Source organism: Diplotaxodon limnothrissa, linkage group LG10 (genome assembly GCF_057381915.1).
Source record: "Diplotaxodon limnothrissa isolate DT_005_m linkage group LG10, D_limnothrissa_male_GT1.1, whole genome shotgun sequence".
NCBI lineage: Eukaryota > Metazoa > Chordata > Actinopteri > Cichliformes > Cichlidae > Diplotaxodon > Diplotaxodon limnothrissa.
The window spans coordinates 15,554,376-15,578,309 of NC_140605.1; the positions used below are offsets into that span (position 1 = coordinate 15,554,376).

Genomic DNA, 23,934 nt, shown 5'->3' on the forward strand with positions numbered 1-23,934 from the left:
AGCCTGTTTAACCCTCATCCTTTTACAGGCACCGCTCACTTTCACAGCCCGACTTCCACTTATATAAACTGCCGTGCTGCTGCTTAGGCAGTGGCAAATGAGTAGGTTGAGCGCTATTAGCCCGCTACAACTACTATTACTACAACTCCTACCACTTCCAGAGAGCCATAATGGAGCCGGTTTGACCGTCCCACCGCGCTCCCTGCGATTGGGGCGCAATAATGTTGACGGATTTCTGATCCAACCCAAGACAGTGCACTGTTCTTCCAATAGCAGCTTTAAGTGAAAAGGCGTGCCTGCCCGTTCACTCCCCCCCCCCTCTCTCCTCCTCCTCCACCACCACCCCTCAAAGTACTCGATGTATAGTTAAAAAATGGGAGGGCACACTTGAACCGAGCTGCTCTATGAAGGTAGGCTGCAGCGTGTGTTTATTGATGAGATGAAAAGAAGATGGAAGTGAGAAATGAAACAAAGTAAGGGAACATATTAAAAGAAGAAGGAAAAAAAAGACATCAACTCAGCGCGCTTCGTCAGGGGGGGGAACGCCGTGGAAACGCTGTCGCCACTTTTTTTTTCTTCTTGTGAACGAGCTTCGAAGTGCAGGTAAGAAATTGAGAGAAAAGTAGGAAAAGGGATGGGTCTTTACAACATCTCTGCCGCTATTATTAGAGAGAGAGGGAGCGGGAGAGAGAGAGAAGGGGGGGAATACAAGGAATGTCCTCTATCGGGGATTAAAACATGCTCGCTGACTTTCGGGTGAAATGCATGAAAATGCCACTCACTTCCCATGTAGTTGTGGCTGGCTTTACCAGCCCCCCCAGAAATCTCCGCAAACATTGGAAACTTCATTCTTTGGAGGGTCACGAACGTTCAATAAACGTGATGCCAGCGTCCGAAATGTAGCCTAATGAAACGAGCCCCTTGCGTTAGATTAGAGGAGGAAGGGGTGGTGGTAGGGTAGGTAGGTAGGTAGGGGTGAGGGTATTCAGTTTTGGCTGCCAGGGGGTTTTGTTGTCCATCTATATTCGACTACCAAAAAACGCGCTGCCCTGGCGTGACGCAAGTTTGCCATCTGTCATTATTCTGACTGTGCCCCCTTTACTTTTAGATTTACCCGTGAGCCGGACAGTGGAGAGGTGGTGGTGGTTGTGGTGGTGGTGGGGGGGACACTTGAGAACAATACTACTCCGGTCAAAGTGTGTTCACAGGTCTGTTTCTCTCAATCAGCGAAAGCCTGAGCGATGCTCGCGGGCTGCCTGCTCACATTTTACACACTGTGAGCCCGGAACAACTGTGGCAGGCGACGTGCGCATTTGGCTTTTAGGTCAGTTATTTGAGTCAGAGGAAACACGTTTCCTTATTGCATTTTTTTCCTTCTTCTTCTCCTTCCTACCGCTCTTATATACTCTCACTAGAAAACTGTCTTAAATGCATTTCAGTTTGTTAAACTTACCGGGAGAGGTGGTTGGTTTTTTTGGGGGGTTTTTTTTTTTTGGTTTTTTTGTGCACGCGTGAAATCTATCCTTGGAGCGAAGCGGCTCACACTGAGACAGATGTCTAGCCTACATTTTTTTGTGAATTAATATCATTACGCCGTTGCATTTATGAGATGGGGTTACGTTCAGATGTGCTCAGCAGGCGAGGGGAGGCTGGCTAATATTGTGTCTGTAGGTAAAGCAATACTGCAGGTCCAGTTTCTGGGATAAATAAGAACTGGATCTGGTGGGACTCTTTTGGTCTGGATTTTGGTGCCATGTTTCTCCCAAAAATAAAAGCTCACTTTAAACTGTCGCAATCGCTCCCTCCCCCCACGTTTTAAATTCATACCCTACAGTAGATTAAAAAAAAATGTTTACCATGTGAGGCTGGCCTAGATACGAAGCCATGCTCTGGTGTAATTAAAGTTGCAAGAGAGGCTCTCTGTGTTCCTTTTGAGACATTTTGTTGCAAAATATTAATGGGCAACTCGTGATTCCTTCGCTCTTCCTTGTTACATGGCAGCACAGCGGCGCTTCGCCTCTTGATTAAAGTCAAAATATGTGTATTGTTTGCGCAATTAAAAAAAATTAAATATATATATATATATAGATGCGTGCATATGTGTGTATATAGATTAATATACGCGGATGAATTTACTGAAAGGGCCACAGAGAGTTCATCCCGAGCAACATGTCAGTCTTGCTCTCTCCGTGCTCGATCGCGAGCGTGCACGCGCGCGCGTGTGACTGAGAGATGGACAGGGGCAGAGAGCGTGCGTGTATGCGTGTGTGTGCGTGCATGCGTGTGTGTGTGTGGCAAACAGATGTTGTCCCAAAGCGCTCGGCTTTGTCAGATAAAGAGAGTAATACGGCGTGTCCTTGTGTCTAACGCGAGCGCCGCTGATAGGTTTCTATAATACAGCACGTTCCGTGTCTGATTAATAGCCACACACCCGGCTGGAGCCCGGGAGTTGTTCCCAGGTATAAAGCTTTGCGTCAACGCATTAGTCATGTCACAGGTTGGTGTTGGTTTGGTCAGTGAATAGCCCCAAACAAGAGACCGGTCCCGGGTTTGACAGGCACGAGAGAAACGCCGCGTCCACGTCCTTAAAGCGCAGACTCGATCTGTGGATGTGCACCTGTGTGTGTGTGTCAGAGCGTGTGTAGGTTTTTTTCTTTCTTTCTCTCTTCCTTTTTTTTTTTTTTTTACGATTCTGCGTTTGCCTCTGTTTTTTTTTGTTTTTTTTTTTCACTTTTGTTGTGATCACTTCCTCCTGCCCGCCTTCATTCAGAATATGCCTCCACAACGTAAACGACTTGCTTGTCTATAGGCTCGGTTACGTAATTGGTGGCAGCACTGGATCGTTTGTTTTCTGAATGGACACATTTGGAAAACACGGAGCTGAGCGTGCAGCATGTTTGTAGGAGAAATGCAACATTTCCTTCACCCCCTCCACACACCCACCCACCCCACCCTCCTCCCCTCTCCTTGATGTGAGACTTCAGCCAGGCATAATTGCAATTCTGTCCCATGAATTAGAGCACGCTGATTTGACAGGTTGCATGTGGGTGAGGAAATAATGAGAAAGTAAAAATTATATTGTCACAATGTGTACACTGAATTGAACGCCCTTCATCTGAAAAGAAACTCAAAAATTATAGTAACCCCCCCCCCCCCCCCCCCCCAAAAAAAAGGCGTAGCACCTGCATTTGTGGACATTTTATTGTTTTGATGAATTGGAGGGTACTTGTCTTGGCTGTAAGTGAGCTCTCGCCATGGCTTGATGTCAAAAACTCTTGTTTTATCACCACAGAGGTGTACAGGAGCTGCTGAGCGAGGGTAAGCCATTATGTGCTTTGGGAGTGTTTGTAGTCCGTGGATCAGGTGCCCGGTTTCATCTCAGTTAAGTCAGGAACGGGTATTTACATGTATAAATTCCACACACATTAATATTCACAGGGTTTGAGCCATCGCCATTTGCCCACTTTCTGTGTCACGGCTCAAACCCACCCATGACTAATGAATATTTAAGAGTACGTCTGCACATCAAGGAAAGTGGTTATTGTGTGAGGAAACCCAGCAGATAAACTGTACACCTATACTCACATGGAAGAAAGAGGCTGTGTGTGAGTGTGTGTGTGTGGAAGGGGTGGGGGGTGATCAGTTAATCCACATGCGGCAATCAATCCCAATTTTCTTTTGGCTTCAGCATCCTTCACTCGTCCGCTGTAGCTTGTCACCGTCTCTTCACATTTGCCAGTTTATTATTATTGACCAGAAAACTGGCGCAATGTGTGCCCAGCATTCAGTTTTGAAGTGTTTTTGACTGATTTAGTCACGCTTTCACACATTTTCTCCCACCTGATTATTTGGGTTTACTCAAGTGAAAATGTGTAAGGGTACCATGCTGTACTAATGTAATAAGTGCTTCTTTGTAAGACACATATAACCAGGAAAAAAAAAACAATCATCTTGTAGGGTATGGACGCAGATGGTAGGTCAGATTTCCAAAAAATAAAAAATAAAAAAATAAATAAGTGAAATAAGGCACTGATGCCCAAAAAGACAAGATAGAGACATCTTTCTGAAGCCTCCGCAGTGCTTCATTGGTTGTTGGTATTCCCACGCCATTCAGCTATCTTCACCAGGCTGTTACCAGGTAAGCGTGGTGGTCCCGAACTTACATGATTATATTTATAAATATTTGAAAGGATCATATTGTTGCAGTGCAGTTGCCCTGAAATGTTTTTTTTGGCCTTGGGAGCTACACTATGTAGTGAAACGGACTGGAGAGGTGTGGGAGGGCGTGTAGCGCTGGTCATGAGAGGAATTCACCTCGCTCGTTCTGCCATGTGTACTCTGTATTTATAATTTTATTTTGGAAAGTCTACATTTGGCTGAAAATTCTGGCATGTGCTGGCAATACAACGGCAAAGAAACGAACCAAATAAAATTCCTCCTCGCGGTAATGGCGAGCCTTTACAGATGAAGTAAAATCAATAACTAAAATTTCAAGTCAGGTCTTTACCATCGTATGACAGCAGACTTGCACTTGAGTCCATTGTGGCACTTTGTCTGGCTCAGTTGAACATATTTGGCAGCCATTTTGGGAATGCAGCAGAGATCCATCGATATAACAAGCCACTTTGTGGATTGCATCCAGAATGTCACAGTGCTTGTTAACTGCTTGGCCTTTTTGTCTCAGGCAGAGTTTATCTTTTCCCAGCTTTTTATTTTTTTTTCCCCCTCCCTGTATGATACTCGTTAGATGAATATTCCCCCCTTTGGAGTAAGGCTCATCTTTGATGTGATTGCCAACAGAGACTGTTTTCAGGTGCACATCTTAAAGTTAATAAGTCTTGTAATTAACTACAGAGTAGCCTTTAAGCCTTTAATAGACTTTAAGCTTCAGGATTTGGTTTTGTTTAAGAAGAATGAATAAAGTTTCTCACCTTCTGTTTATTGGTAAGACTCCTGTTTTACAGCATTTGCAGCTGTAACGCAACATTTGAGTCCCTAGCTGCCATGGTAACCCCCCAAAAAACTCAGGTGCCTCTAAAGTATCAGTGATTAAATTATTTTCCATTTCTATTTTCCTTGTATCCCTTGATCCTAGTAAAATATAATGATAGTTCTTCCTTGCTGGATCGTTGGATTACGCTTTGCAAACTAGAAATTGTTGGCAGGCTAGCTACCTCCTGGCTAACTGGCTTGGATCCTTCTACCCACAAATCACCCTTTCCACACATTACATGCTTCTCTTTATATTACATTATTTTTATCCCTGAATATACAAATCAATCACAAAACCTATTGACAATCTGCACAGGTTGCCTTTGTCAGTAAGGAATGAATTTCCCCGTTAGCTGCATAATGCAACACAAAACCACTGTTACAGTGTGTTATGGGGATTTCCTTCCAGCAATAAAGCAAGGACTGAACACAAAATCACTTGTTTAAAGGGAGGAAAATTGTGTTTTGTTATTGAAGATGTGGAGAAGAAAGCATAAAAAATATTTTGGAATCAACTGAGAGGCTTTTATTTATTTTTTAAAAAGAAACCCAATCAGGGTATATTATCCATAAATAATATTTCAGGAATATTTACAGCTCCAGACTTTTTCTTCTCCTTCTTTTAAAATTCATTGAGTTGTTTTTTTGTCTTGTTTTTTTTAATATGTGCCCTTTTAGTTCAGAACTTTTATTAAACCTTAACTGAACCTGGTGTGACTATAAGATCGTGCAGCATAAAAACTTTATGACGCGTTTTTCAGTTTTCAAAGGACTTTTGTTTTGGAATCTTCCCTCCCTGCAAGTATCACAGGAATGCGTAATGAAAGCACAAATTGAGCCTGAATAAGTATTTGCCAGTGTTACAGCCGGTCGTCAGTAAGCTTTTGTTCGGCTATAAAACTTTATAAAGTCTCATGAAACCCGCTTACTATCCTTACTTCCTGCATAGCTTCATAGTATATGGTTTTAGATTTGAATGTTTACTTTCTCCAAAATAAAGCAAAATCTAAAAGGAGCGTCTCACAGGGGAGAAACTCATCACACACTTGCCGTCGGATAAGAAGGTTTTATTTTAATGTTTACACATGAGCTTGGTACAGGACCAGAATTAATATTAGCCTGCTCACACGATAAGAAATATGTTTATTAGTCTTAAGATTTATTTTTTTTAAATTTTGTCATTTAAAGTGCAATGCCAGCTGCTTTGTTTTCGCAGTTGCGGTCTCCTTGTGTCACATGTATACAGTATATACATTACAAACACGGTGGGTATGATCATGTGTTTCCATTACACTCTCTTGGTTCATGCAGTTGTTATCAAAGCTTTTATATTTGTGCTGCAGGAGCCAAATCTCATGTAAGAACTTGATCAGAAGTTATTTCACAACAATTTCACAACGGAAGAGTTTCTTTTTTTTTCTTCCTTTATTGAAGATGTTTAAACTTCTTTAGAACTCATTTTAATAACGTGTCTTAGAAACATTTATTTTGTCGGTCGCATGGAAGGAGCATTTAAACCTAATTAATGTTCTTTCTCTTTAAACACACAAGCAGGCCTAGGTATTCAACTGATGTGAAAAATGTATCCTGGATTCTAATAGCAAAGTTGTATGTTTGCCAAGGTGCATGTGTGTCCTCAGTTCACCCTGCTACCCATATGGTTTTCTACAAGTCATGGTGAGCTCACTGCCTAGCTGAAGGGGAGAGTATCTAAAGAGAGTATGAGAAAACTGCAAAGAGCAGTAGTGTCCTTTGTAAGTTTTTCAGCTTTTCACAATAAATATAAGCGCTGTAAGTTCCCGGCTTCCTTCTTGGCATCGAGGAGACTTTTTAAGCCTCATTCCACTAAACTGTACTCACACCAGCCAAAATGTTAAGATTGTGCACACTCTCGCTCGAGGTACATTGGTATGCACTGTGCTTTGGGTAAACTAAGGGGGAATTATTTTATTTACACAATAGTATTTGTGTTGTGGTTTTATCAAATATTACGTTTGCTGAAACCTTAGAGTATTTTCACATAATCTAAAACTGTATTTTCTTTCTTTTTTTATTGAGTAAGTCATTAGTTGGTTTTTTTTTTTCTCGTCTTTTCTTTTTTTAAATACAGCCTTAGGAAATCACTGTTAGGTATTTTTCTTATTGAAAGAAAATCTTTAACAAGGGAATTTTTCTCTTGCATTTTCATCTTGAAAAGGCATATCTGTTCTTATACCATCCATGTTATTTATTGCCCTGAATTGTATCTATATCAAGACACGTTTAGGTTTGAAGAGTCTGAAAATAATAGTTAATTTGTCTAACAGCTTCTTGTTTTAATGAATAGTAAAGTATAGATTGTCTTTTTTTATTATTATTATTAGGACTGTTGGTTTAGGTGACAAAGAAAATGCATGCCTATCCTGTTCAATGACAACCAGATGGCAAGGCAAATGTTCAGTTTTATCCGAGTTGCCAGGTTTGTTGACAATAAGTTTGACATTTATCAAGTGACCCAGTGGGATCGTTCTAGTGACGTTCGTAACACCTGCATTACTTTTTTATTGTAGATGCAGTCCATGTGTCTCCATGAGATAGTTGGGCGGCTTGAAATCCAATGCAATGGTTGCTGGTTGTGGCAGCAGTGGGACGCTGCACGTGAAAACGTCCATACATGACCTTGTGGCAGCTGCTATGTAAACTCACTTTAAGCTCTTTTTAAAAAATTTTTTCTGTGAACAGATTAAACAACATGAATCCAATTTAGAGTCTTTCACTAGAGTGAGCTGTGCTGCTGGCTAGTGTCTAAACAATCATTCATTCATTCACAAAGCATGTTTCTTATTCCCACTTCTCTTTAGGCTCAGTTCCAACATGCATTTATAGGAAGGAAGGTCACACAAATAGACAAAGACACACATAGCTATTGTACGTACCCTGTTAACTTCACCTAACACAGTCACATGACCAGGAATAAAGGCATATGCATTCCTGAGCCTCTCCATCAAACCGTGGCACCACAAATGACTTAGAAGTGGCACATTTGTTTCATGACCTGCCGAAAATACTCACAGGCCTGTGGCACGATCTTTATAGTAATATTACCAGAAACAGCTGATCAGCTTAGGTTACACTCTGGGGCTTATGAGCTATAGATTGTTAGCATCAACGATAATAATTCTGCTGCATTCAAAAGACCACACTGACCAACAATTCATGAGCATTAGCAAGGCCAAAGGGCCAGAGGATTATCATAAACGGAGCTGATATTATCGGCGCTTTGTGCTGAGGTGACCCTGTGGTCTCTCTGCTTTTTTTTTTTTTTGCATTAAAACAGATCAGAGAGGACAACCTGGGCTACACTAAAATGCACAAGGAACAATAGGAAGTGTAGCAATGGTGAACACGCAAATATCTTGTTGTGTTGACGGTGACACATTGCACAGCAACAAACAACGCAAGCCATGTAAGGTAATGGAAATTCGTTACAAAGCAAGTGCGGTTTGCTCTGTAATTACAAATTACAGCATTGTACAGCTCCACCAGTTGTTGTCTTTGGAAAACATAAGGAAGTCCAGTAAGAAACGCAACATTGTCAGCATCACTTAAACGCCTTTTAAATCAATTTCCCTACTTTAAATATGATCGATCTTGGAGAAGACTTCACTGCTAATGGCATTTTTTTTGTTTTTTTGGGCACCAACAAAGCAAACAGGAAATGGAAAGACCATAAATTAATGAGCGTGTTAACAGCTAACACATCGGGTGGTAAAAATCTATTTTAAAAAAACAGCCAAACAGCTACCATCAGCTCATCTGACATCATTTTAAAAACATATAGTCATCCTCACAGTCACACAACAAGAAGTTGTTATGTATATGCAACCTCTAATATGCTATAGAACTTGTATAACCACACTAACTGGTGTTGCTTACATAGTTTTTCCTGATGTAATTGCTAGGAAAACAACAAGCACAAACAACAGACTTTCCAGGCAATGCATAGGCCCATTTTGAGATTAGACTGTCCAAAGGTTTGACACTAAATTGGACTGTGTTAGTAGAAGCCTTACATGTGATTCCCATGAAGCTCATAAGCTTTGTTTTGTCACATGTCCAAGTTTGCATATTTTTCTTTAAACTTCTCCATTTACTCCTTTGTTTCCTCCAAAAGGTGTATTTACTGAGTAAGAGGGTGTGGCTTACAGTGTTGGCAGTAGTTTCTTAAAACGTACTCATCATAAATGCCCGACGAGAGCTGATTTCCTCTTTACATGAATGATCTTATTGTCCTTATGCGAGCGCCGTTTCCACGAGGGACCGATGACTTATCTGTACTTTGAGTGTGCTGCTGTGAAATTTCAGTCAGCTCAAATGTCTAAATAACATCTAGAGATTAACACAAGGCCGAAAGAGTGGAAATCTTTAGTTTTTGGCCTTTCCCTGAGCGCTTGTGAAATCCTGTAGTTGGCTTGCTTAACAAGTTAATCTCGCAACACGCTATTGTATGGATGAAATTTCATAATGTGGTTAGATTGCCACCCCTTGATGGATTACCAGAAAACCTTACCTATGTGCCAATTTTTGTTTAAGTCATTAGCTCTAAATCACATTGCTCAGCCTGCAGACCAGTGGATCAGACCAGCGCTTGGTCAAAGCGTGTTTAGGGCACGGTTGTGGTCGGCAGTGTTTCAGTGCGTCAGCATTGCACTTTTAGATGGGTCATATGTCAAATGATCTGATGAGACATATATAATCATCTGTATTTACTACACAACAGCTTGCCAAACTAAAAATAAACTAAACACTGCTAACATCCATATGGCTTCAAATAAGGACAGCATGCTTCCATTAAGTCTTCTGGATTTACCATCTTATTCACATAATGAGAAAAATCTGTGTTTGAAGACATCATATTGAAGATATCACCAGTTCACCTGAATAATGAGTCAGTTTTATTTCATCCCAATGCCATTTGTATTTTTGTTACCGTAGCTACAGGCTGAAGAAATATGTTGCATCATGAAACTATTTTTTCTTTTGCAATGACCATTTTTCTCTTTTTTCTCCTGCTAGCATGTTAGCAGTTTTGTACCATGTCTTTTTTAAACGGCAAACATTGTGCTTGTGCTTGCCAGAGAGAGAGGGTAGGCTGCTGACCCTTGAAGCAAAAGCAGCTAGCGGAGCAGCTGACCTGCTTAAAGCACCCTTGTGCATTTGTGAAAGTTCAGCTCTGTGCTGGACCATCACCGCGCTGGCTCGTGCACCCTTGTGCAGCTGCTGTGAAACCTCATGGTACACAACTTCTGAAGTTGCTGACTATTCCACGCACGCACGGTCGAGTAGTGATTTAAAGTCACTGCTAGCAGTTAAATCATTAGTCAGGTTAACTTAAAGGTTTAAATTTTACAGAGCAAAGTGCCATTGTGGAGGCACTAACCATGACTGATGAAAGAAGGCTTTACTGTTTAACCACAGCACGTATGTGTGCTGTCTTTGAGAGGCAGGACACCTTGAAAGCGCTGCATGTGAAACCCGGCTTTACATAAAACTTATGCGAGCATCTTTTTTTCTGTTTTTCTAGCTCTAAATACAGATGAGACTGTGGTTTCATTTTGTTTGGCCTCGCTATAGTGACAAACATAGTGTACTCTTAACCCTAAACACATTCAGAGCCTGCTTTGTTCGTTATTGTGTTAGAGCTGCGCGCTTCTTCACAAAGGTCCCGCACAGTCCCCTCGAAATTCAGCACAAACGCCTGTTTTTTCCCCCTTGTTTACATCTCAAGGATAGAAAGTCAGGAGATGCTTTATTTTCTTTGAAGATACAAAACTGTTCCTCATAGCTACACAGTCCAATTTTTGAGAATAGAAATATGAATAGAGGCATACACGCTGATATTTCTTGATGAGCTGAATGTATTAACTGCTCTTTATCATGATACACTAGTAATAGACAGAGAGGTCCTATATGAGCAGCTGTGTAGGTTCGTGAAGATCTCTTAATGGCCTGTGAGGTCCTTTTTTTGGAGAGGCAAAATGTCCTTGACGTGTGTAGTAGCTGTAGAGAGGCAGTTGCATTGGACACTTGTGCCTAAATGATAACTCTTGAATTTAGCATTATCTGCTTCGGGGGTTAGAGGTGTTTTGGAGACTATCATATGAGTAGTCAGATGGTTCTTTATGGTCAAATGCTCATTAACAAAAGCAGAGCCATTTGCCAATTCTGAGATTTTTTTTCTTTTCTGTTCCATCACCAAAGTGACTGCCGTCTTTAATTTTAATGGCAGTAAGCCAGCAGTGGCTGTTTGTCCCCCTCCCACCTCCCCCACTCCCCACCCCATCCTCTTCATAAAATACAGTATGAACAAAAAAAATACTGATAGCACTAATTCACAAGTGTTTGTGTGGACTTTGTGTGAAAAAAAAGTATATTAGAAGTAGATTATCCTCCCATCTGTAAGTGTACAATGGATCTGCTATGGATAACGGGTGGCGGTGGGTGTGTTTTTGACAGAAAGTGACGAAGTTGAACAAGCTGTCCTGTCAAAAAATACTTTAACTGTCCTCCACTTGAATTGCAGTGTTTATTGTTATTTATGTGCTAGAGGAATTTATTTGAAAGCCGCACATCCTGTCACATTGAGTGGCTTTCTGTTGGGCTGAATATGTTAACACATTAATATGCTGCGCTACTGGAGACATTTCAGTGGAACTAAAGATTCGCGGCGTGATTAAATTAAGGGGACCGTAAAGAGTTAACAGTGGCTGCAGTTAGCGTATGATGCACACAAATGCATGAACACAATACAGTCATTGAAGCAATTTCAACTGAAGAGAGGCTATAACATTATAGTGGTGTAATTACTTTACAATGCTTTGACCAAGAAGGAAGGAATTTGAGAAAGGAAAAGTGTTGTAAATTTAGATGTTTTCATGTTTTGAAACCGTTCCTGGTCTTGAGTTTAAAATCGAAAGTACCGTTTTGAAGGAGGGATCTCTGGTACGCCTCCGTTTTGAGGTGAAATGGCAGTTCAAAGTTCAAAAGGCGTTTCATGTTTCATAATAATAGTTGCGTATCGAGTCTATTTTAAACACGCTATAATTATCAATGATTTGCACTCGAAATCATTCAAACTATTTCACCGGTTCTGACATGTCGCGCCGTACAGTTTCAGTCCAGGGAGAAGTAGAAATTGGAAGGAAAAAAAAAATGTTGTGTGAAAAATCTTGGCTCAACTTGTCAACAGTCTCCGTGTGCTTGTTGATGATTTTCAGTGACTGCAATAAAGCCAAATCAATTAAATCCTGAGACTGAGGATGTGGTTTTTCTGCAGCTTTTCTTGGAGTGTATGGGAGTTGGGCGCATTACTTACCTGTTAAGTGCTCAAAGGTAACGAGAGAAACGCAGCGCTCCAAATTGTTCCGATTTAATTAGCTGACACAGCTGTCGTTGGCCAGACTTTTTCATTTATTTCTTTTTTCAAAGCGTGCAGCGGCAAAATAGTACTGGCTAACGTTTGATTTTTAAGTTTGAGGCGTTAACTGATGACGCCGAGTTGCGTGTGCGCACCCATTTTGTCAAAGAAGTGAGCTGAACGCACTCTGTCTTTAACAAACGCGCACCCTTCACTTACCTCACGAATATTGCTTCATTCCCCCCCACCCCAGTGTTCTGGCTACATATTTACATTGTGAACAGAATTACATTAGATCCCATATCCAAAACGTACTATTACAGCCTGATTTCTGGCAGTTTATATGCTAATGTGCTTGGATGATTGAAATTAATAATTACAACGTCGGACGGTGATTGTTAAGCAGCGGAGGTTTTAGACAGACTTACTGTTAATAAGGTGTAACACAAAAACACTCTCGATAAGTGCAGATCTGCATCACATCCATCAAGATGCTACGTGCGCGTGCATGGACATGAGCTTTTTCATCATGCCCCGCGGCCCTTTTGTCTCCACACTGAATCGTACCAAGGGCCTTGAATGTATGCTTGTAGTGTGTGTTGTAAGCAGTATTTGCATATTCAAGATGTACATTATTCAAATGGCTGATACTGCTCCTTTCATAACCATGCCTCTTATGTCTGTTCTCAACCCCATCCCCCATTCTCACCATTCTAACCCCCCTCACACCCACCCCAAAACCCTCACACCCCACCCCACCTTGATTAACTAATGTCCAATTCGGTGCAGCGTGTTCCACGAGCTCGCCTCCTCACGCAGTCAGCTGATTAACCTGGAGCCTGCCTGGTGAAGTTGCAACCCTCGTCTTCCCGTCTTAATTCCTCCTTTTTTTTCCCTTTTTTTTTTTAATGCCCCCTTCTTCCTCCTCCTCCTCCACCCCTCCCTAGTCTTTGTTGTGGCGGCAGCAGCAGAGCATGCGTTGCATTGGCGGTCTGAAGCATTGTGTCTGATTTCCAGCAGACAAACTGACCTCTGGGGATTTATTGACAGCAAACTCCACAGAGGCAGACACAGAGCTGGGGGCATGGAGGCAGCCAGAGAGTGTGTGTGGGGGGTGTGGGGGGGGGGGGGGGGGGGGGGGGGGGGGGGTGTTGGAGAAGGTTTGCAAGGAGAGAGGAGGGAGGAAGAAGAGTGGGGGCATAGACGGATGGAGAGATAGACGGGTAGGAAGGGAAGACGGGGAGAGGTTCAACGTGATGAAACAGGAAACAGGTAGAGGCGCAGAAAGAAAGAAACCAATATGGGGGAGGTGGGGTACGAATGCTGAATTTAGTTTGATTTAAATTTTTTTCCTCCCCATGGAGTATTAGCAAGTGAAAGAAAATGGCCGCCTCCTACAAGGATCTAATTAATTTTGAAGGATCATCAGCCCCTTTAGTCCAAGGCAGGGTACAGGAGGGAGGGAGGGAGACAGACCCCTGGGCTGATTAGAATTCACTGCAGGTAGGCGCTGGCTGCTGCTCACCCACTGTGTCACGGCTAAAATGGAATCACTGTTGTGAGTGGCAGTCTGGGCAACTGAAGCCCGCTTCCCTTGGCCTACTCCTTTGTTGCCAGCGTTCACCTCAGTTTCCCCATTAGGCAGGTGGATTTACATGTCTGGACTGGTAGAAGCAACATATATGTGCGCAATGTCGAGCAGTAGCCACAAAACCCAACCATGGCACCTGGATAACATTTGCATGTCAAGCTAACCCCAGCAGGAAAAAGGAAAAAAAGTCAAATATTTGACATTATAATGGATAAAGAAATTTGACATGTGGGTGTGCGGTCTAGTAAAAACAGTGGTCTCGCTATTGTTTTTTAGGTGGTGAAACAATATATATATATATATATATATATATATATATATATATATATATATATATATATATGTATGTATGAGGGGGTTTCCTTTGACTTTGTCAGTCAGGATTATTTAAGGAGGGGTTCATTCACACGCAACAGGTCGCAGTTATACATAGTTTCTAACTTAGCAGCTACGCCAGCGCTCAGTTTAGACTTATATAAATATATATATTTATAGTAAACCATCTGTATGTGTTATTTTAGGTCACTCACATAACTTTATAGTGAATAGAAAATGGCTAAAGTTATATTTCATATGTAGGAGGTTCATTTTATAATAATTTTTTTTTTTATCCAGATCAAAACTGAAAAACAACCAACTGTTTGCGTTTGGTTGAAAGCATGATCCATCTGAGTATTGTGTGATCACCATCTGCTCCTAAACATGTTATTACATGCCTATATCTAATCATCAAATTTGTAAGTTGTTACGAACATGTCTGGAAAACAAGCACTGAGCGTCCCACAGAGTGCGGCGCTCCTCGAAGGGAGGCCCGAGACCCAAGCAGTCCGTCAACTCAGCCATTTCTACTCAGTTACACTTTAACTGTACTTTTTCAGCCCAGATTTTCTGCTTCAGCGTGCTCAATTATAATGACAATGATCATCTTCGGGCCACATTTACACATTAACGTGTGTCTGTTACCTTGGCATAGAAGAGCAGAACCGAATGCAGCCAATGATCCTTCCACACGAGTGTGTAAGGAAAAAAAAAAAAAAAAAAAGGGAGGTCACTGCTTAAAATCTCATAGTTTCTGTAGGCAGGCTTTACTTCAGTGTCTCAAAGTAGGTGTGCTGTTGGAAAGTACTCGAGAGCCGTAAAAGAATAATTTGCTCCAACATTAATGCGCACGTCTGGTCAAATCCTGGCCCTGTTCTGTTCATTCAGCAGCACAGAGTAGTTAGTGGCGTTTTACAGAGCACTTCATGTTCCTGTTGTAGCAAGCGTGGCTGCTGCTGAACGTCTTTTACAAAAGAAAAAAAAATTGAGTGTCAGAAATATCATCCACCCTCAAATTAATGATAAATATTCACATCCAAACATGCCGTGAAAATTTCCAGGTACTTTAAAAGCTTCACTGGTTGCATTACCTGATGGCACTTTGGAACAATGTGGGTCTAATTTGTTTGGTGGAGGCATTTTTTCACCGATTCAATGCATTTTTTAAACCCCCCTTTTCCAGTTTCCCTGCTCTTGAACGATAGCACGAGTGTGCGACTTGAGTCTGATGAGTTTTATGTGATTTTGTGATTTTTTTTTTTGTCTTCTTTTTTGGGGTCAAACATTTGCATACATGCATTTGCATGTGTTTGTACAGTGTGAGAGCAGTTGTGTCAGACTTCCTTAGCATCACCAAAGCAGCTCATCACATGCTTAATGTTGTTGAATGCCTTTCTTGTGTTTTCAATGAAAGCCTTGTGTGTTTAATATTTGACTCTTTTCTATTATTACAGCTGAAAACGTTGCTTTACATCTGTGTGAGACATTGTGCCGTTTCATTTGTGGATTTGAAAATGACAAGGGGAACAGATACGCACACGCGCACACACACACACACACACACACACACACACACACGGATGGTGAATATGACTGAGACCTTTTCCAAAATATTCAAACAAAAACAAAGCTCCTTAGGAAAAAAAGTAGATCATTTTTTTCTTTGGAAGGGTGTGGTTTTATTGCCCAAAAGCTCAGGCAACTGTGTGTGTGGGTGTGTGTGTGTTTGTGTGTGCGGGGGGGGGGGGAGCCAATACCAAAATTATTTTCAACCTTGATTTGTAGTTTTCAGTCATGTGAACTCACCGACGTCCATTCATCTTGCTTTTTAAAAACTCTTCACACATCTGTTGCAGCAGACACTCCTGCTAATGTGGCTCCTGGTTCATTAAGGGAGTGGCAGTATCGACGAGGCTGTATGTGGCATTAAGATTTGTCTTTGTCTTTTTCCCTCTCTCTCACTCTCACTCTCTCTCTCCCTCTGTCTCCCCCCCCCCCCCCCCCCCCCTCCAAACACTGTGGCAGAGCAACACATGATTTGGACAGAGAGGACTGACAGCCTTGCCTAGCACCAGGCCTCTGATCAGCCATCTCCACCAGCAAACTGAAGCTTGACCCGCACTTCATCACCAGCCACACAAGCATCTTCGTAACAAAACGTCATCTAACTGTGAGTACTATACTCCTTTCATTTTTTTAAAATAACGTATTCTTCCTTAACGTTTCATTCACTGAGCTGGGAATTAGCACTAAAGGGTTGTGTTGACACTTTTGTACTGCCTCTTGCAGTAATTTTTACCTAAATTCAACTTCACTGGTTAAAACAAAATCTAGTTTTTATCATTTGACCCCCCAACATTAATTTTACTTCTACTCGCTATATAATAACATTTTAAATTATAAAGTGTTTCTTCAAACGTTCCCCTGTGTATTCAGCAGTAATTTGTTCGATTCTGCCTCATATTTTCATTAGCACTATTTTTTAAATAAATTAATTCACTGACAGATGAAGTGTAAAAACCAAAAAAAAAAAAAATCAGTATAATATTCCACTTGGTTTTGAAGGGCAATTTTCTTGGTTTCAGTACAAGTTGTGTTTAATGATCCTTCAAATAAGGTCAGCAGCTGTACTTTAAAGCAGAAATTATACTTAAGTATGTTTCTGTGCTAAATAAATACATTTTCAAAGCAGTTGTAGAACAAAACAGACAATTCGTATACTTACTACCTTTCTCATTTGTATTCCTTCAGCTGAGGACATGGAAGAAAAGCACTTTCATTTATCTCTCACACTGATCAGCCGGGTCACGTTTTAGCGGATCCCTAGGATAGTTAGGAAGCGCCATCACAGTGAACACATGGCTAACAAAAGAGGCCTGTTTGTCCTTTAAGCCCAGTGCACCACCTAATGGTGTTCGGAGGAATTTCAGAAATACACACTGATAGAAACTTGGAGTAATTAGATGGGAACCATCTTAATTGTCCTTCAGTTTGGCGATGTGGAAGAAAAATGTAGCTCAGAAGCTGGAATTACTGGATTGTCTCCTAATACTATGAGACTGAACTGAAAGACCCCCCCCCTCAGAATGAACACATTTGTCTTATTGTTTTAGACATTCTCCAAAGAATTGTATTATTTTTATTATTTATAACAGGCAGTTGTATTGAATTCGTATTCAAACTGATTGCTGTGTCATGGTTGACGACATTTTTACACACAGTTTAGAAAGGCAATTTCCTTGAATGGATAAAGAGCTTCTTATTATATTGCCTTTGGTTATAACTGTTGTATTCCATTGTGCACGATTTTATTAATCCTAATTTATCAGCGACGCTGGGAACAATGACGATGTTTTGTTGTTACATGTGGGAAAAAAAAGTGCCGGGACTTTTAGTGTTGTGTTCAGTCAGGCATGTTGCTTCCTGCTTGCAGGTGACATCAGTTGCAAGGGGATGACCGAGCGCATTCATAACATCAATCTCCACAACTTCAGCAATTCTGTACTTGAGACCCTCAATGAGCAGCGCAACCGTGGGCACTTCTGTGACGTGACTGTTCGGATCCATGGAAGTATGCTGCGAGCTCACCGGTGCGTGCTGGCTGCTGGAAGCCCCTTCTTTCAGGACAAGCTGCTCTTGGGCTACAGCGACATTGAGATCCCTTCTGTGGTCTCGGTACAATCCATCCAAAAGCTGATAGACTTTATGTACAGTGGGATTCTGCGAGTGTCTCAATCAGAGGCTCTGCAGATCCTCACTGCTGCCAGCATCCTTCAGATTAAGACCGTCATTGATGAGTGCACACGGATCGTGTCCCAGAACGTGGGCCTGGCTGGTCCAGGGGGGTTCCCTGTTATACCGGGAGATTCTGGTCAGGAAACACCCCGCGGCACTCCAGAGTCTGGCACCTCTGGGCCCAGCAGTGACGCAGAGTCAGGTTATATGCAAGCAACATCACAGCAAAATGTGGATCGTGCATACACATCTCTGTACTCCTACCCTGGCCTGTCTCTGCAGAACGGCACCCGCGAGCGCTCCCTTTACATTAACCCTCTGTCGACGAATTACGATCCGAATCTTAGCACTCAGAAGGACCAGCAATCTCAAGATCCACCCTGGATGAACCGCATCCAGGAAAGATCTCAGCAGGTTGATCGCTTCATCTCCACAGCTGAGTCCACTCACTGCCGCAAGCAACCACGACCGGTACGCATACAAACAGGAGGCGTGAAAGTAAAGCAGGAAGAGGATGATGAGTACAGCTGCTATGAAACTATGGGGGACTGCCAGGACGACACTGACCAGATTGAGGGTGTAGAGAGTGAATCCAAGGTTGAAAGTTTTGACTCAGGGGTGAGCTCCTCCATTAGTACTGAGCCAGATACAATGGAGCAGCAGCCATACCTGACTGGCTTTAGCCGAGACGGTGGCGGGGAAGGAGTTCCAGTGCAGATAGAGGTCAATGACTCGTCCCCAGAGCAAGTGCAAAAGACAGAGGACGGGGACACATCCCACAGCACTAGTGATAGTAGCATGATGCATACCCTGCAAAACTCAGTCAAACTCAGCCCTTTGTCCCAGTACATGCGCCAGCCAGACACCAGCAATCTAAGGATGCCGCTCACCGTGACCAGCAATTCCCAAGTGATGGGCACTGCTGGAAGCACCTTCCTGCCCACACTCTTTCCTACACAGCCGGCTAGAGACCACAAGCCTTTCCTTTACCTTCCTGGCCAGCAGCAACCCCAGTTTGTGGCAGTGCCGCCCCCTGCAATGCCATCATTCCCCAACCCTATTTCGGTACCGCAATCGCCAGCTCAGCAGCAACAGGCTGCAGGAGGAATTGGTCAGGGGGAAAAGAAGCCCTATGAATGCACTCTCTGCAGTAAAACCTTTACTGCCAAACAGAACTACGTCAAACACATGTTTGTCCATACTGGTAAGCGAAAAATATTTTTAATCAGTTGAATTTTCTTAGTTAAGCAATAATAATTCATCACTTCTCTAGGTAATGCCTCTGCTTGTGAATGCTGAAAGCTTTTCGGTTCGCCACAGTCTTTTTTATCTGAAATTCATTCTGTTTACGATGTTTCGTGACAGTACCCGAGCTCGCTAATCATAAACTAGTCAGACAAATTTTGTTAGTGCAGGAGCAATATGCCAGTGCGGAAGAGCTGGAAAAATCCAAGGTTACCACACATGTGAGGTTGTAGTTTGTTCACACTGGGGAAACAACCAAATGAATACTGTACATATTGATATCTGATTTCCTGTCTTCGGTTTTCTGCAAAACATGTGGGTGTCATAGAAATGACTGTTTGAATGTAGGAACAAGTGTAGGTCAAGTTTAGATTAAAGCAGAAAAACGAGATCTCGACCATAAAAAGTGAACTTTTAGGTATTTGCAAAGTTACTCTTTAGAAAGTTCATCTTTACTATTTACATACAGTATAAATCAGTATGTAGATTTATGAGAGGCACTGTTGCACAAAGATAGTTGCCAAGTTCTAGCGTTGCACTGCACTGTGGATTGTAGTTCCAGTGTAAAGCTGAGGCCTGTCGACACATGTCTGTCATCTTATTGCTTCCAGCATAATAAATAATAAACCAGTACCCATCCTAGCAATTTAACTAAATTACTAACTGATGAAAAAACAGCCCAAATCGCATTCGTTAGGTCACGGTTGACTATTATCTTTGCCATCATTTCTGTTTAACTTGCAATGCCAGCAGAGTGCTTGTGCAGCACATCGTTTCACTGTGCACCGCTTTCCTCCAGCACTTAGAACCTTATCAATCACATGCTGTAGAAATCATCATCACAGAAAGAAAGAATAAAATATCGTATATAATTAGATGATCTTGTTAAAATTGCGTACTCAAATAGCCATTATTATTCATTACAATCCATCGCTTGGCCAGAACCACTTGTCATATGAAAGCTATTTGAAACTAAATTTCCTGTTTTACTCGCATAATTGTGAGCAGCAGAGTGATGACAGATTGAGAAGGAAAATAAATCAGCGATCGATTAATCCCCCTGGACTAGATCTGAACAAGTCGTGGCTGCCGATGATGGATCGCCTTTGTTAATCTCGTAAAAATTATATTTTTCAGAATCCACAAGGATGCCAGCGTGATTTAGTATAACATGCCGCTGCTGTCCATATGAGAATACATCTAACGCATACACAAGATAACATCTTTTGTTTGTTTATTAAGCAGGAGTTACAAAGTACCCCAGAAAATGTAATATATCACATCTTCACAGGGCACGTTGACGCGGCGCACTCAAAATAGCTAAAAAGATAATGATAACACGTGCAGCAGAGGTAGTGTGTCATTTTTCTGCAATCAAAAACCTGTCAGAGACATAGAGAATGCTTTTCAGCGGTATGAATCACTGTACTGCGAGTACACCGCCCCCCCGGGCAACACAGTAAAATACCTGTTATGTATGTGCTGCTCATGTGTTGTGACCCTGAAACCTGACCTCTGCAAGGGCCTGGGTCGGGTCAAGTGGAAATAAACAAAAAAAGACAAAGCAAAAGCAGAATTTATTAGCTTCGTTAAATGAAAGCAGGTGGCAACACATTCATTCATTCGGCACAGCAGAAAAGCAGTCGATACACAGAACTTCATTAACTTGCGTGGTACAACTTGTGTTATCAGTCTCCTTCTCCGCCTGTTCATTTTACGTTATTATTGATATGTTAATATTTTACAGCCCATAATGTCAGCAGAGACAATTATGGAAAATGATCTTAACGTCGCGACAAAGTGGCAGAAATGCCAAATAGATGCATAAAATATTGCTTTCGCAGTCCTGACATTTTAGCCCCACTTTTCTGCGCCGTCATTACAGCGTTATTACATTTTTGTAAAATACTTCAAATGTATAGTTTTCTTGCTTTTTGTGTGTGTTTTTTTTTTTAAATTTGCGCATGTTGTATCAGAGCAACTGTGACGAAACCTAAACCTTTCCCACGGCGCTGTAGCGTGCAGCGCAACGTGAAAGCAGCATCACAATACAGCAAACGCAGGTTTAAATAATTCTAGCCAGAGGTGTGTTCCTGTACTGGAAAAGTAACCCCTGTGGCTTTGGGCGTCTGATGTTGCTGTACAAGTTGAAGTCAGCTGATCCTGCCATGTTTTTTTTTTCTATGTAGGGCTTAAGAGTCAGCTGGCTGTGTTTCAGGAGCGTTTAGCGTCAAAATTTGCCTTGATTCAATTTCCAACTACTAATTTGGTCCAATTTTTTTGTAATTAATAAATCAGACACGTGCCTTCGTAATGGCTGATTTACCCACAGCAGCGTGCGCACCCTGAAATCTTTCATTAAAAATGACCGCGCCACACAGACCTCAGTGAATGTCCCTATCGAGGTGGATGTTTATGTGATAAACAGATGGAGCTAAATTAACCTCAGAGAAAGAAACCAGAGAAAGGGTGAGAAGGGTTATAAGAATTTTCCCTTGAATAAATTTTTCTTTCACCGTTCAGTAATTGCACGTCCACCTGGTCTGGAGATACATTGTGAGATTTTAATCATTTAAAATGTTTAGTAGTGATTTTTTGACACCCATCTTGTCCATATTCCTAACCTAATCCACAACTTTCTTCCCCCTTTTTCCCCCCACCCTCCTTAATGCTTTTGTCTTTCATGCACATCCAGGTGAGAAGCCTCATCAATGCAGCATCTGCTGGCGCTCTTTCTCCCTGAAGGATTACTTAATAAAACATATGGTGACACACACGGGGGTGCGGGCCTACCAGTGCAGCATCTGCAACAAGCGCTTCACCCAGAAGAGCTCTCTCAACGTCCACATGCGGCTGCACCGTGGAGAGAAGTCCTATGAGTGCTACATCTGCAAGAAGAAGTTCTCACACAAGACCCTGCTGGAGAGGCACATGGCCCTGCACAGCACAGCCAGCGCCATCACTGGGCTGTCAGGGAGTGCAGTTGCCCCGGGTCCTGTCTCCATTCCCATGCCTATGGCCGTCCCTGAGCCCGGAGCTGGAGTGGTTGCCCTCGCCATGCCAGTAAGTGGAGGTGCTGGAGTAGGGGCTGGGGTTGGAACAGGAGTGGGTGTAGCTGCAGAAGCGAGCTGCCAAGAAGGGACCACCTACGTATGCTCCGTCTGCCCTGCCAAGTTTGACCAAATGGAGCACTTCAATGACCACATGCGAATGCATGTCTCCGATGGATAAGTACAACTAGATAAACTTCTTTCAAAAAGAATGACAAATAAAATGGCACTAGATTTTCCTTTTCTTATTTTGAGGTATGAAGAGTAATGAGTATAGACACTGGCACATTAAGTTTCCCAAAAAAAAAAAGATTTTTTTTTTCTGTTATTCTAAAAGAAAAAAAAAGATGGTGGCCTTAAGGCTTAGTAGTTTGATATTGATCTACTGGATGGATCCTAACTACAGGCCTCTAAATGTATGCTTTCCTAAAATACTGATTTATGTGTTGAACACTACCGAAAGGCCTACGAAAGAAACACATACACACAAACACACCTTTTGTGTCGACATGTCTGAATGAATATACCTGTTTGAACGTTCGTGCATTTGCATGTGTCTGTCTGTTTATCCAAGTGTGTGCGTGTGTGTGCGTTACCGTGTGTGTGTGTGTGTGTGTGTGTATGTGTGTGTGTGTGTGTGTGTGTACATTGCCATGAAATATCTATCATGGCAGTTGTGAACCCATATTGACCAGTTTGGAAACTTTAGATGTCCAAGCTTACTGTGGTATAATTTACAACAACAATAATAATAAGAAAAAAAAAAACACCTGGGGTTGGGCTACATATTCCCTCTAAAAATACTGATGGTCACAAGATTGCCTTCTTATATGAAATAAAAAAAAAGGAGAGTAGTTAATTTGACACTGGGTTTTATTTATTCCTATTGTATTAAGGGATTATAATGCAGCCATTGTCAAGGTACCAATTTCAATCATTGTCCTGAAATGTAACACCCTCGTCAGCGGTGACGGGGGCAGATATTTCTCACATGCTTTATAATTATTGTCCATGCATTCTGATGGTAAAGATGACTAAATTACGGTGTGTTGATGAGACAGTATTTGAGCAAAAATCTGTTTCTTTTTTTCTGAAGTTTGGAGTTTAACTCATTTGCATACACTGCCACTAATATCTTCAAAAGACTGTTAAGGCTATTAGACCTCTTCCATGTCAAAACATAAGAAAAAAAGAAAGATTGTTTTTGCTGACGGTTTTTATTTAGCCTTTCACGCTCATAGTTTTGGCAGGTTGGAATATGCGACTAAACTCTCTCCTTCATAATTGCTGCTCCTCAACTTGCACCTGACTGTTATGGGATATAGATTAAAAAAAAAACAAACCCAAACAAAACAAAGATTTGTCACTTCAACTATTGTTGTTATTAAGTAGCCGATGTGGTTTTAATTTGATAATTGAATTTGAATATCGGGGAGGGGTTAGGCTAGTTGTTGATTGAAACAGTGTTGTTTAGGAGTGGATCATTTAATTTGAATCAAATTTGAAATTAAAGGAAACGTCACCCCTGATCACAGAGCACCTGTATAACCCGTTTAATGGTATTGCAAAGCTATTTCAGCAGATGGGAGCTAAATGCATTGCTTTTC

The 23,934-nt window shown here is 41.8% G+C and overlaps 1 protein-coding gene across 1 annotated transcript; it reads left to right on the forward strand.

The window, feature by feature from the left end:
* Positions 1 to 346: 346 nt before the first annotated feature.
* zbtb20 (zinc finger and BTB domain containing 20) lies at positions 347 to 23,680 on the forward strand. The gene is made up of 4 exons (XM_085364466.1): positions 347 to 603; positions 16,323 to 16,467; positions 17,731 to 19,236; positions 21,973 to 23,680. The coding sequence occupies exons 3-4, from the start codon at positions 17,751 to 17,753 to the stop codon at positions 22,506 to 22,508; spliced, it is 2,022 nt and encodes a 673-aa protein (XP_085220592.1). The 5' UTR covers positions 347 to 603; positions 16,323 to 16,467; positions 17,731 to 17,750; the 3' UTR covers positions 22,509 to 23,680.
* Positions 23,681 to 23,934: the final 254 nt, after the last annotated feature.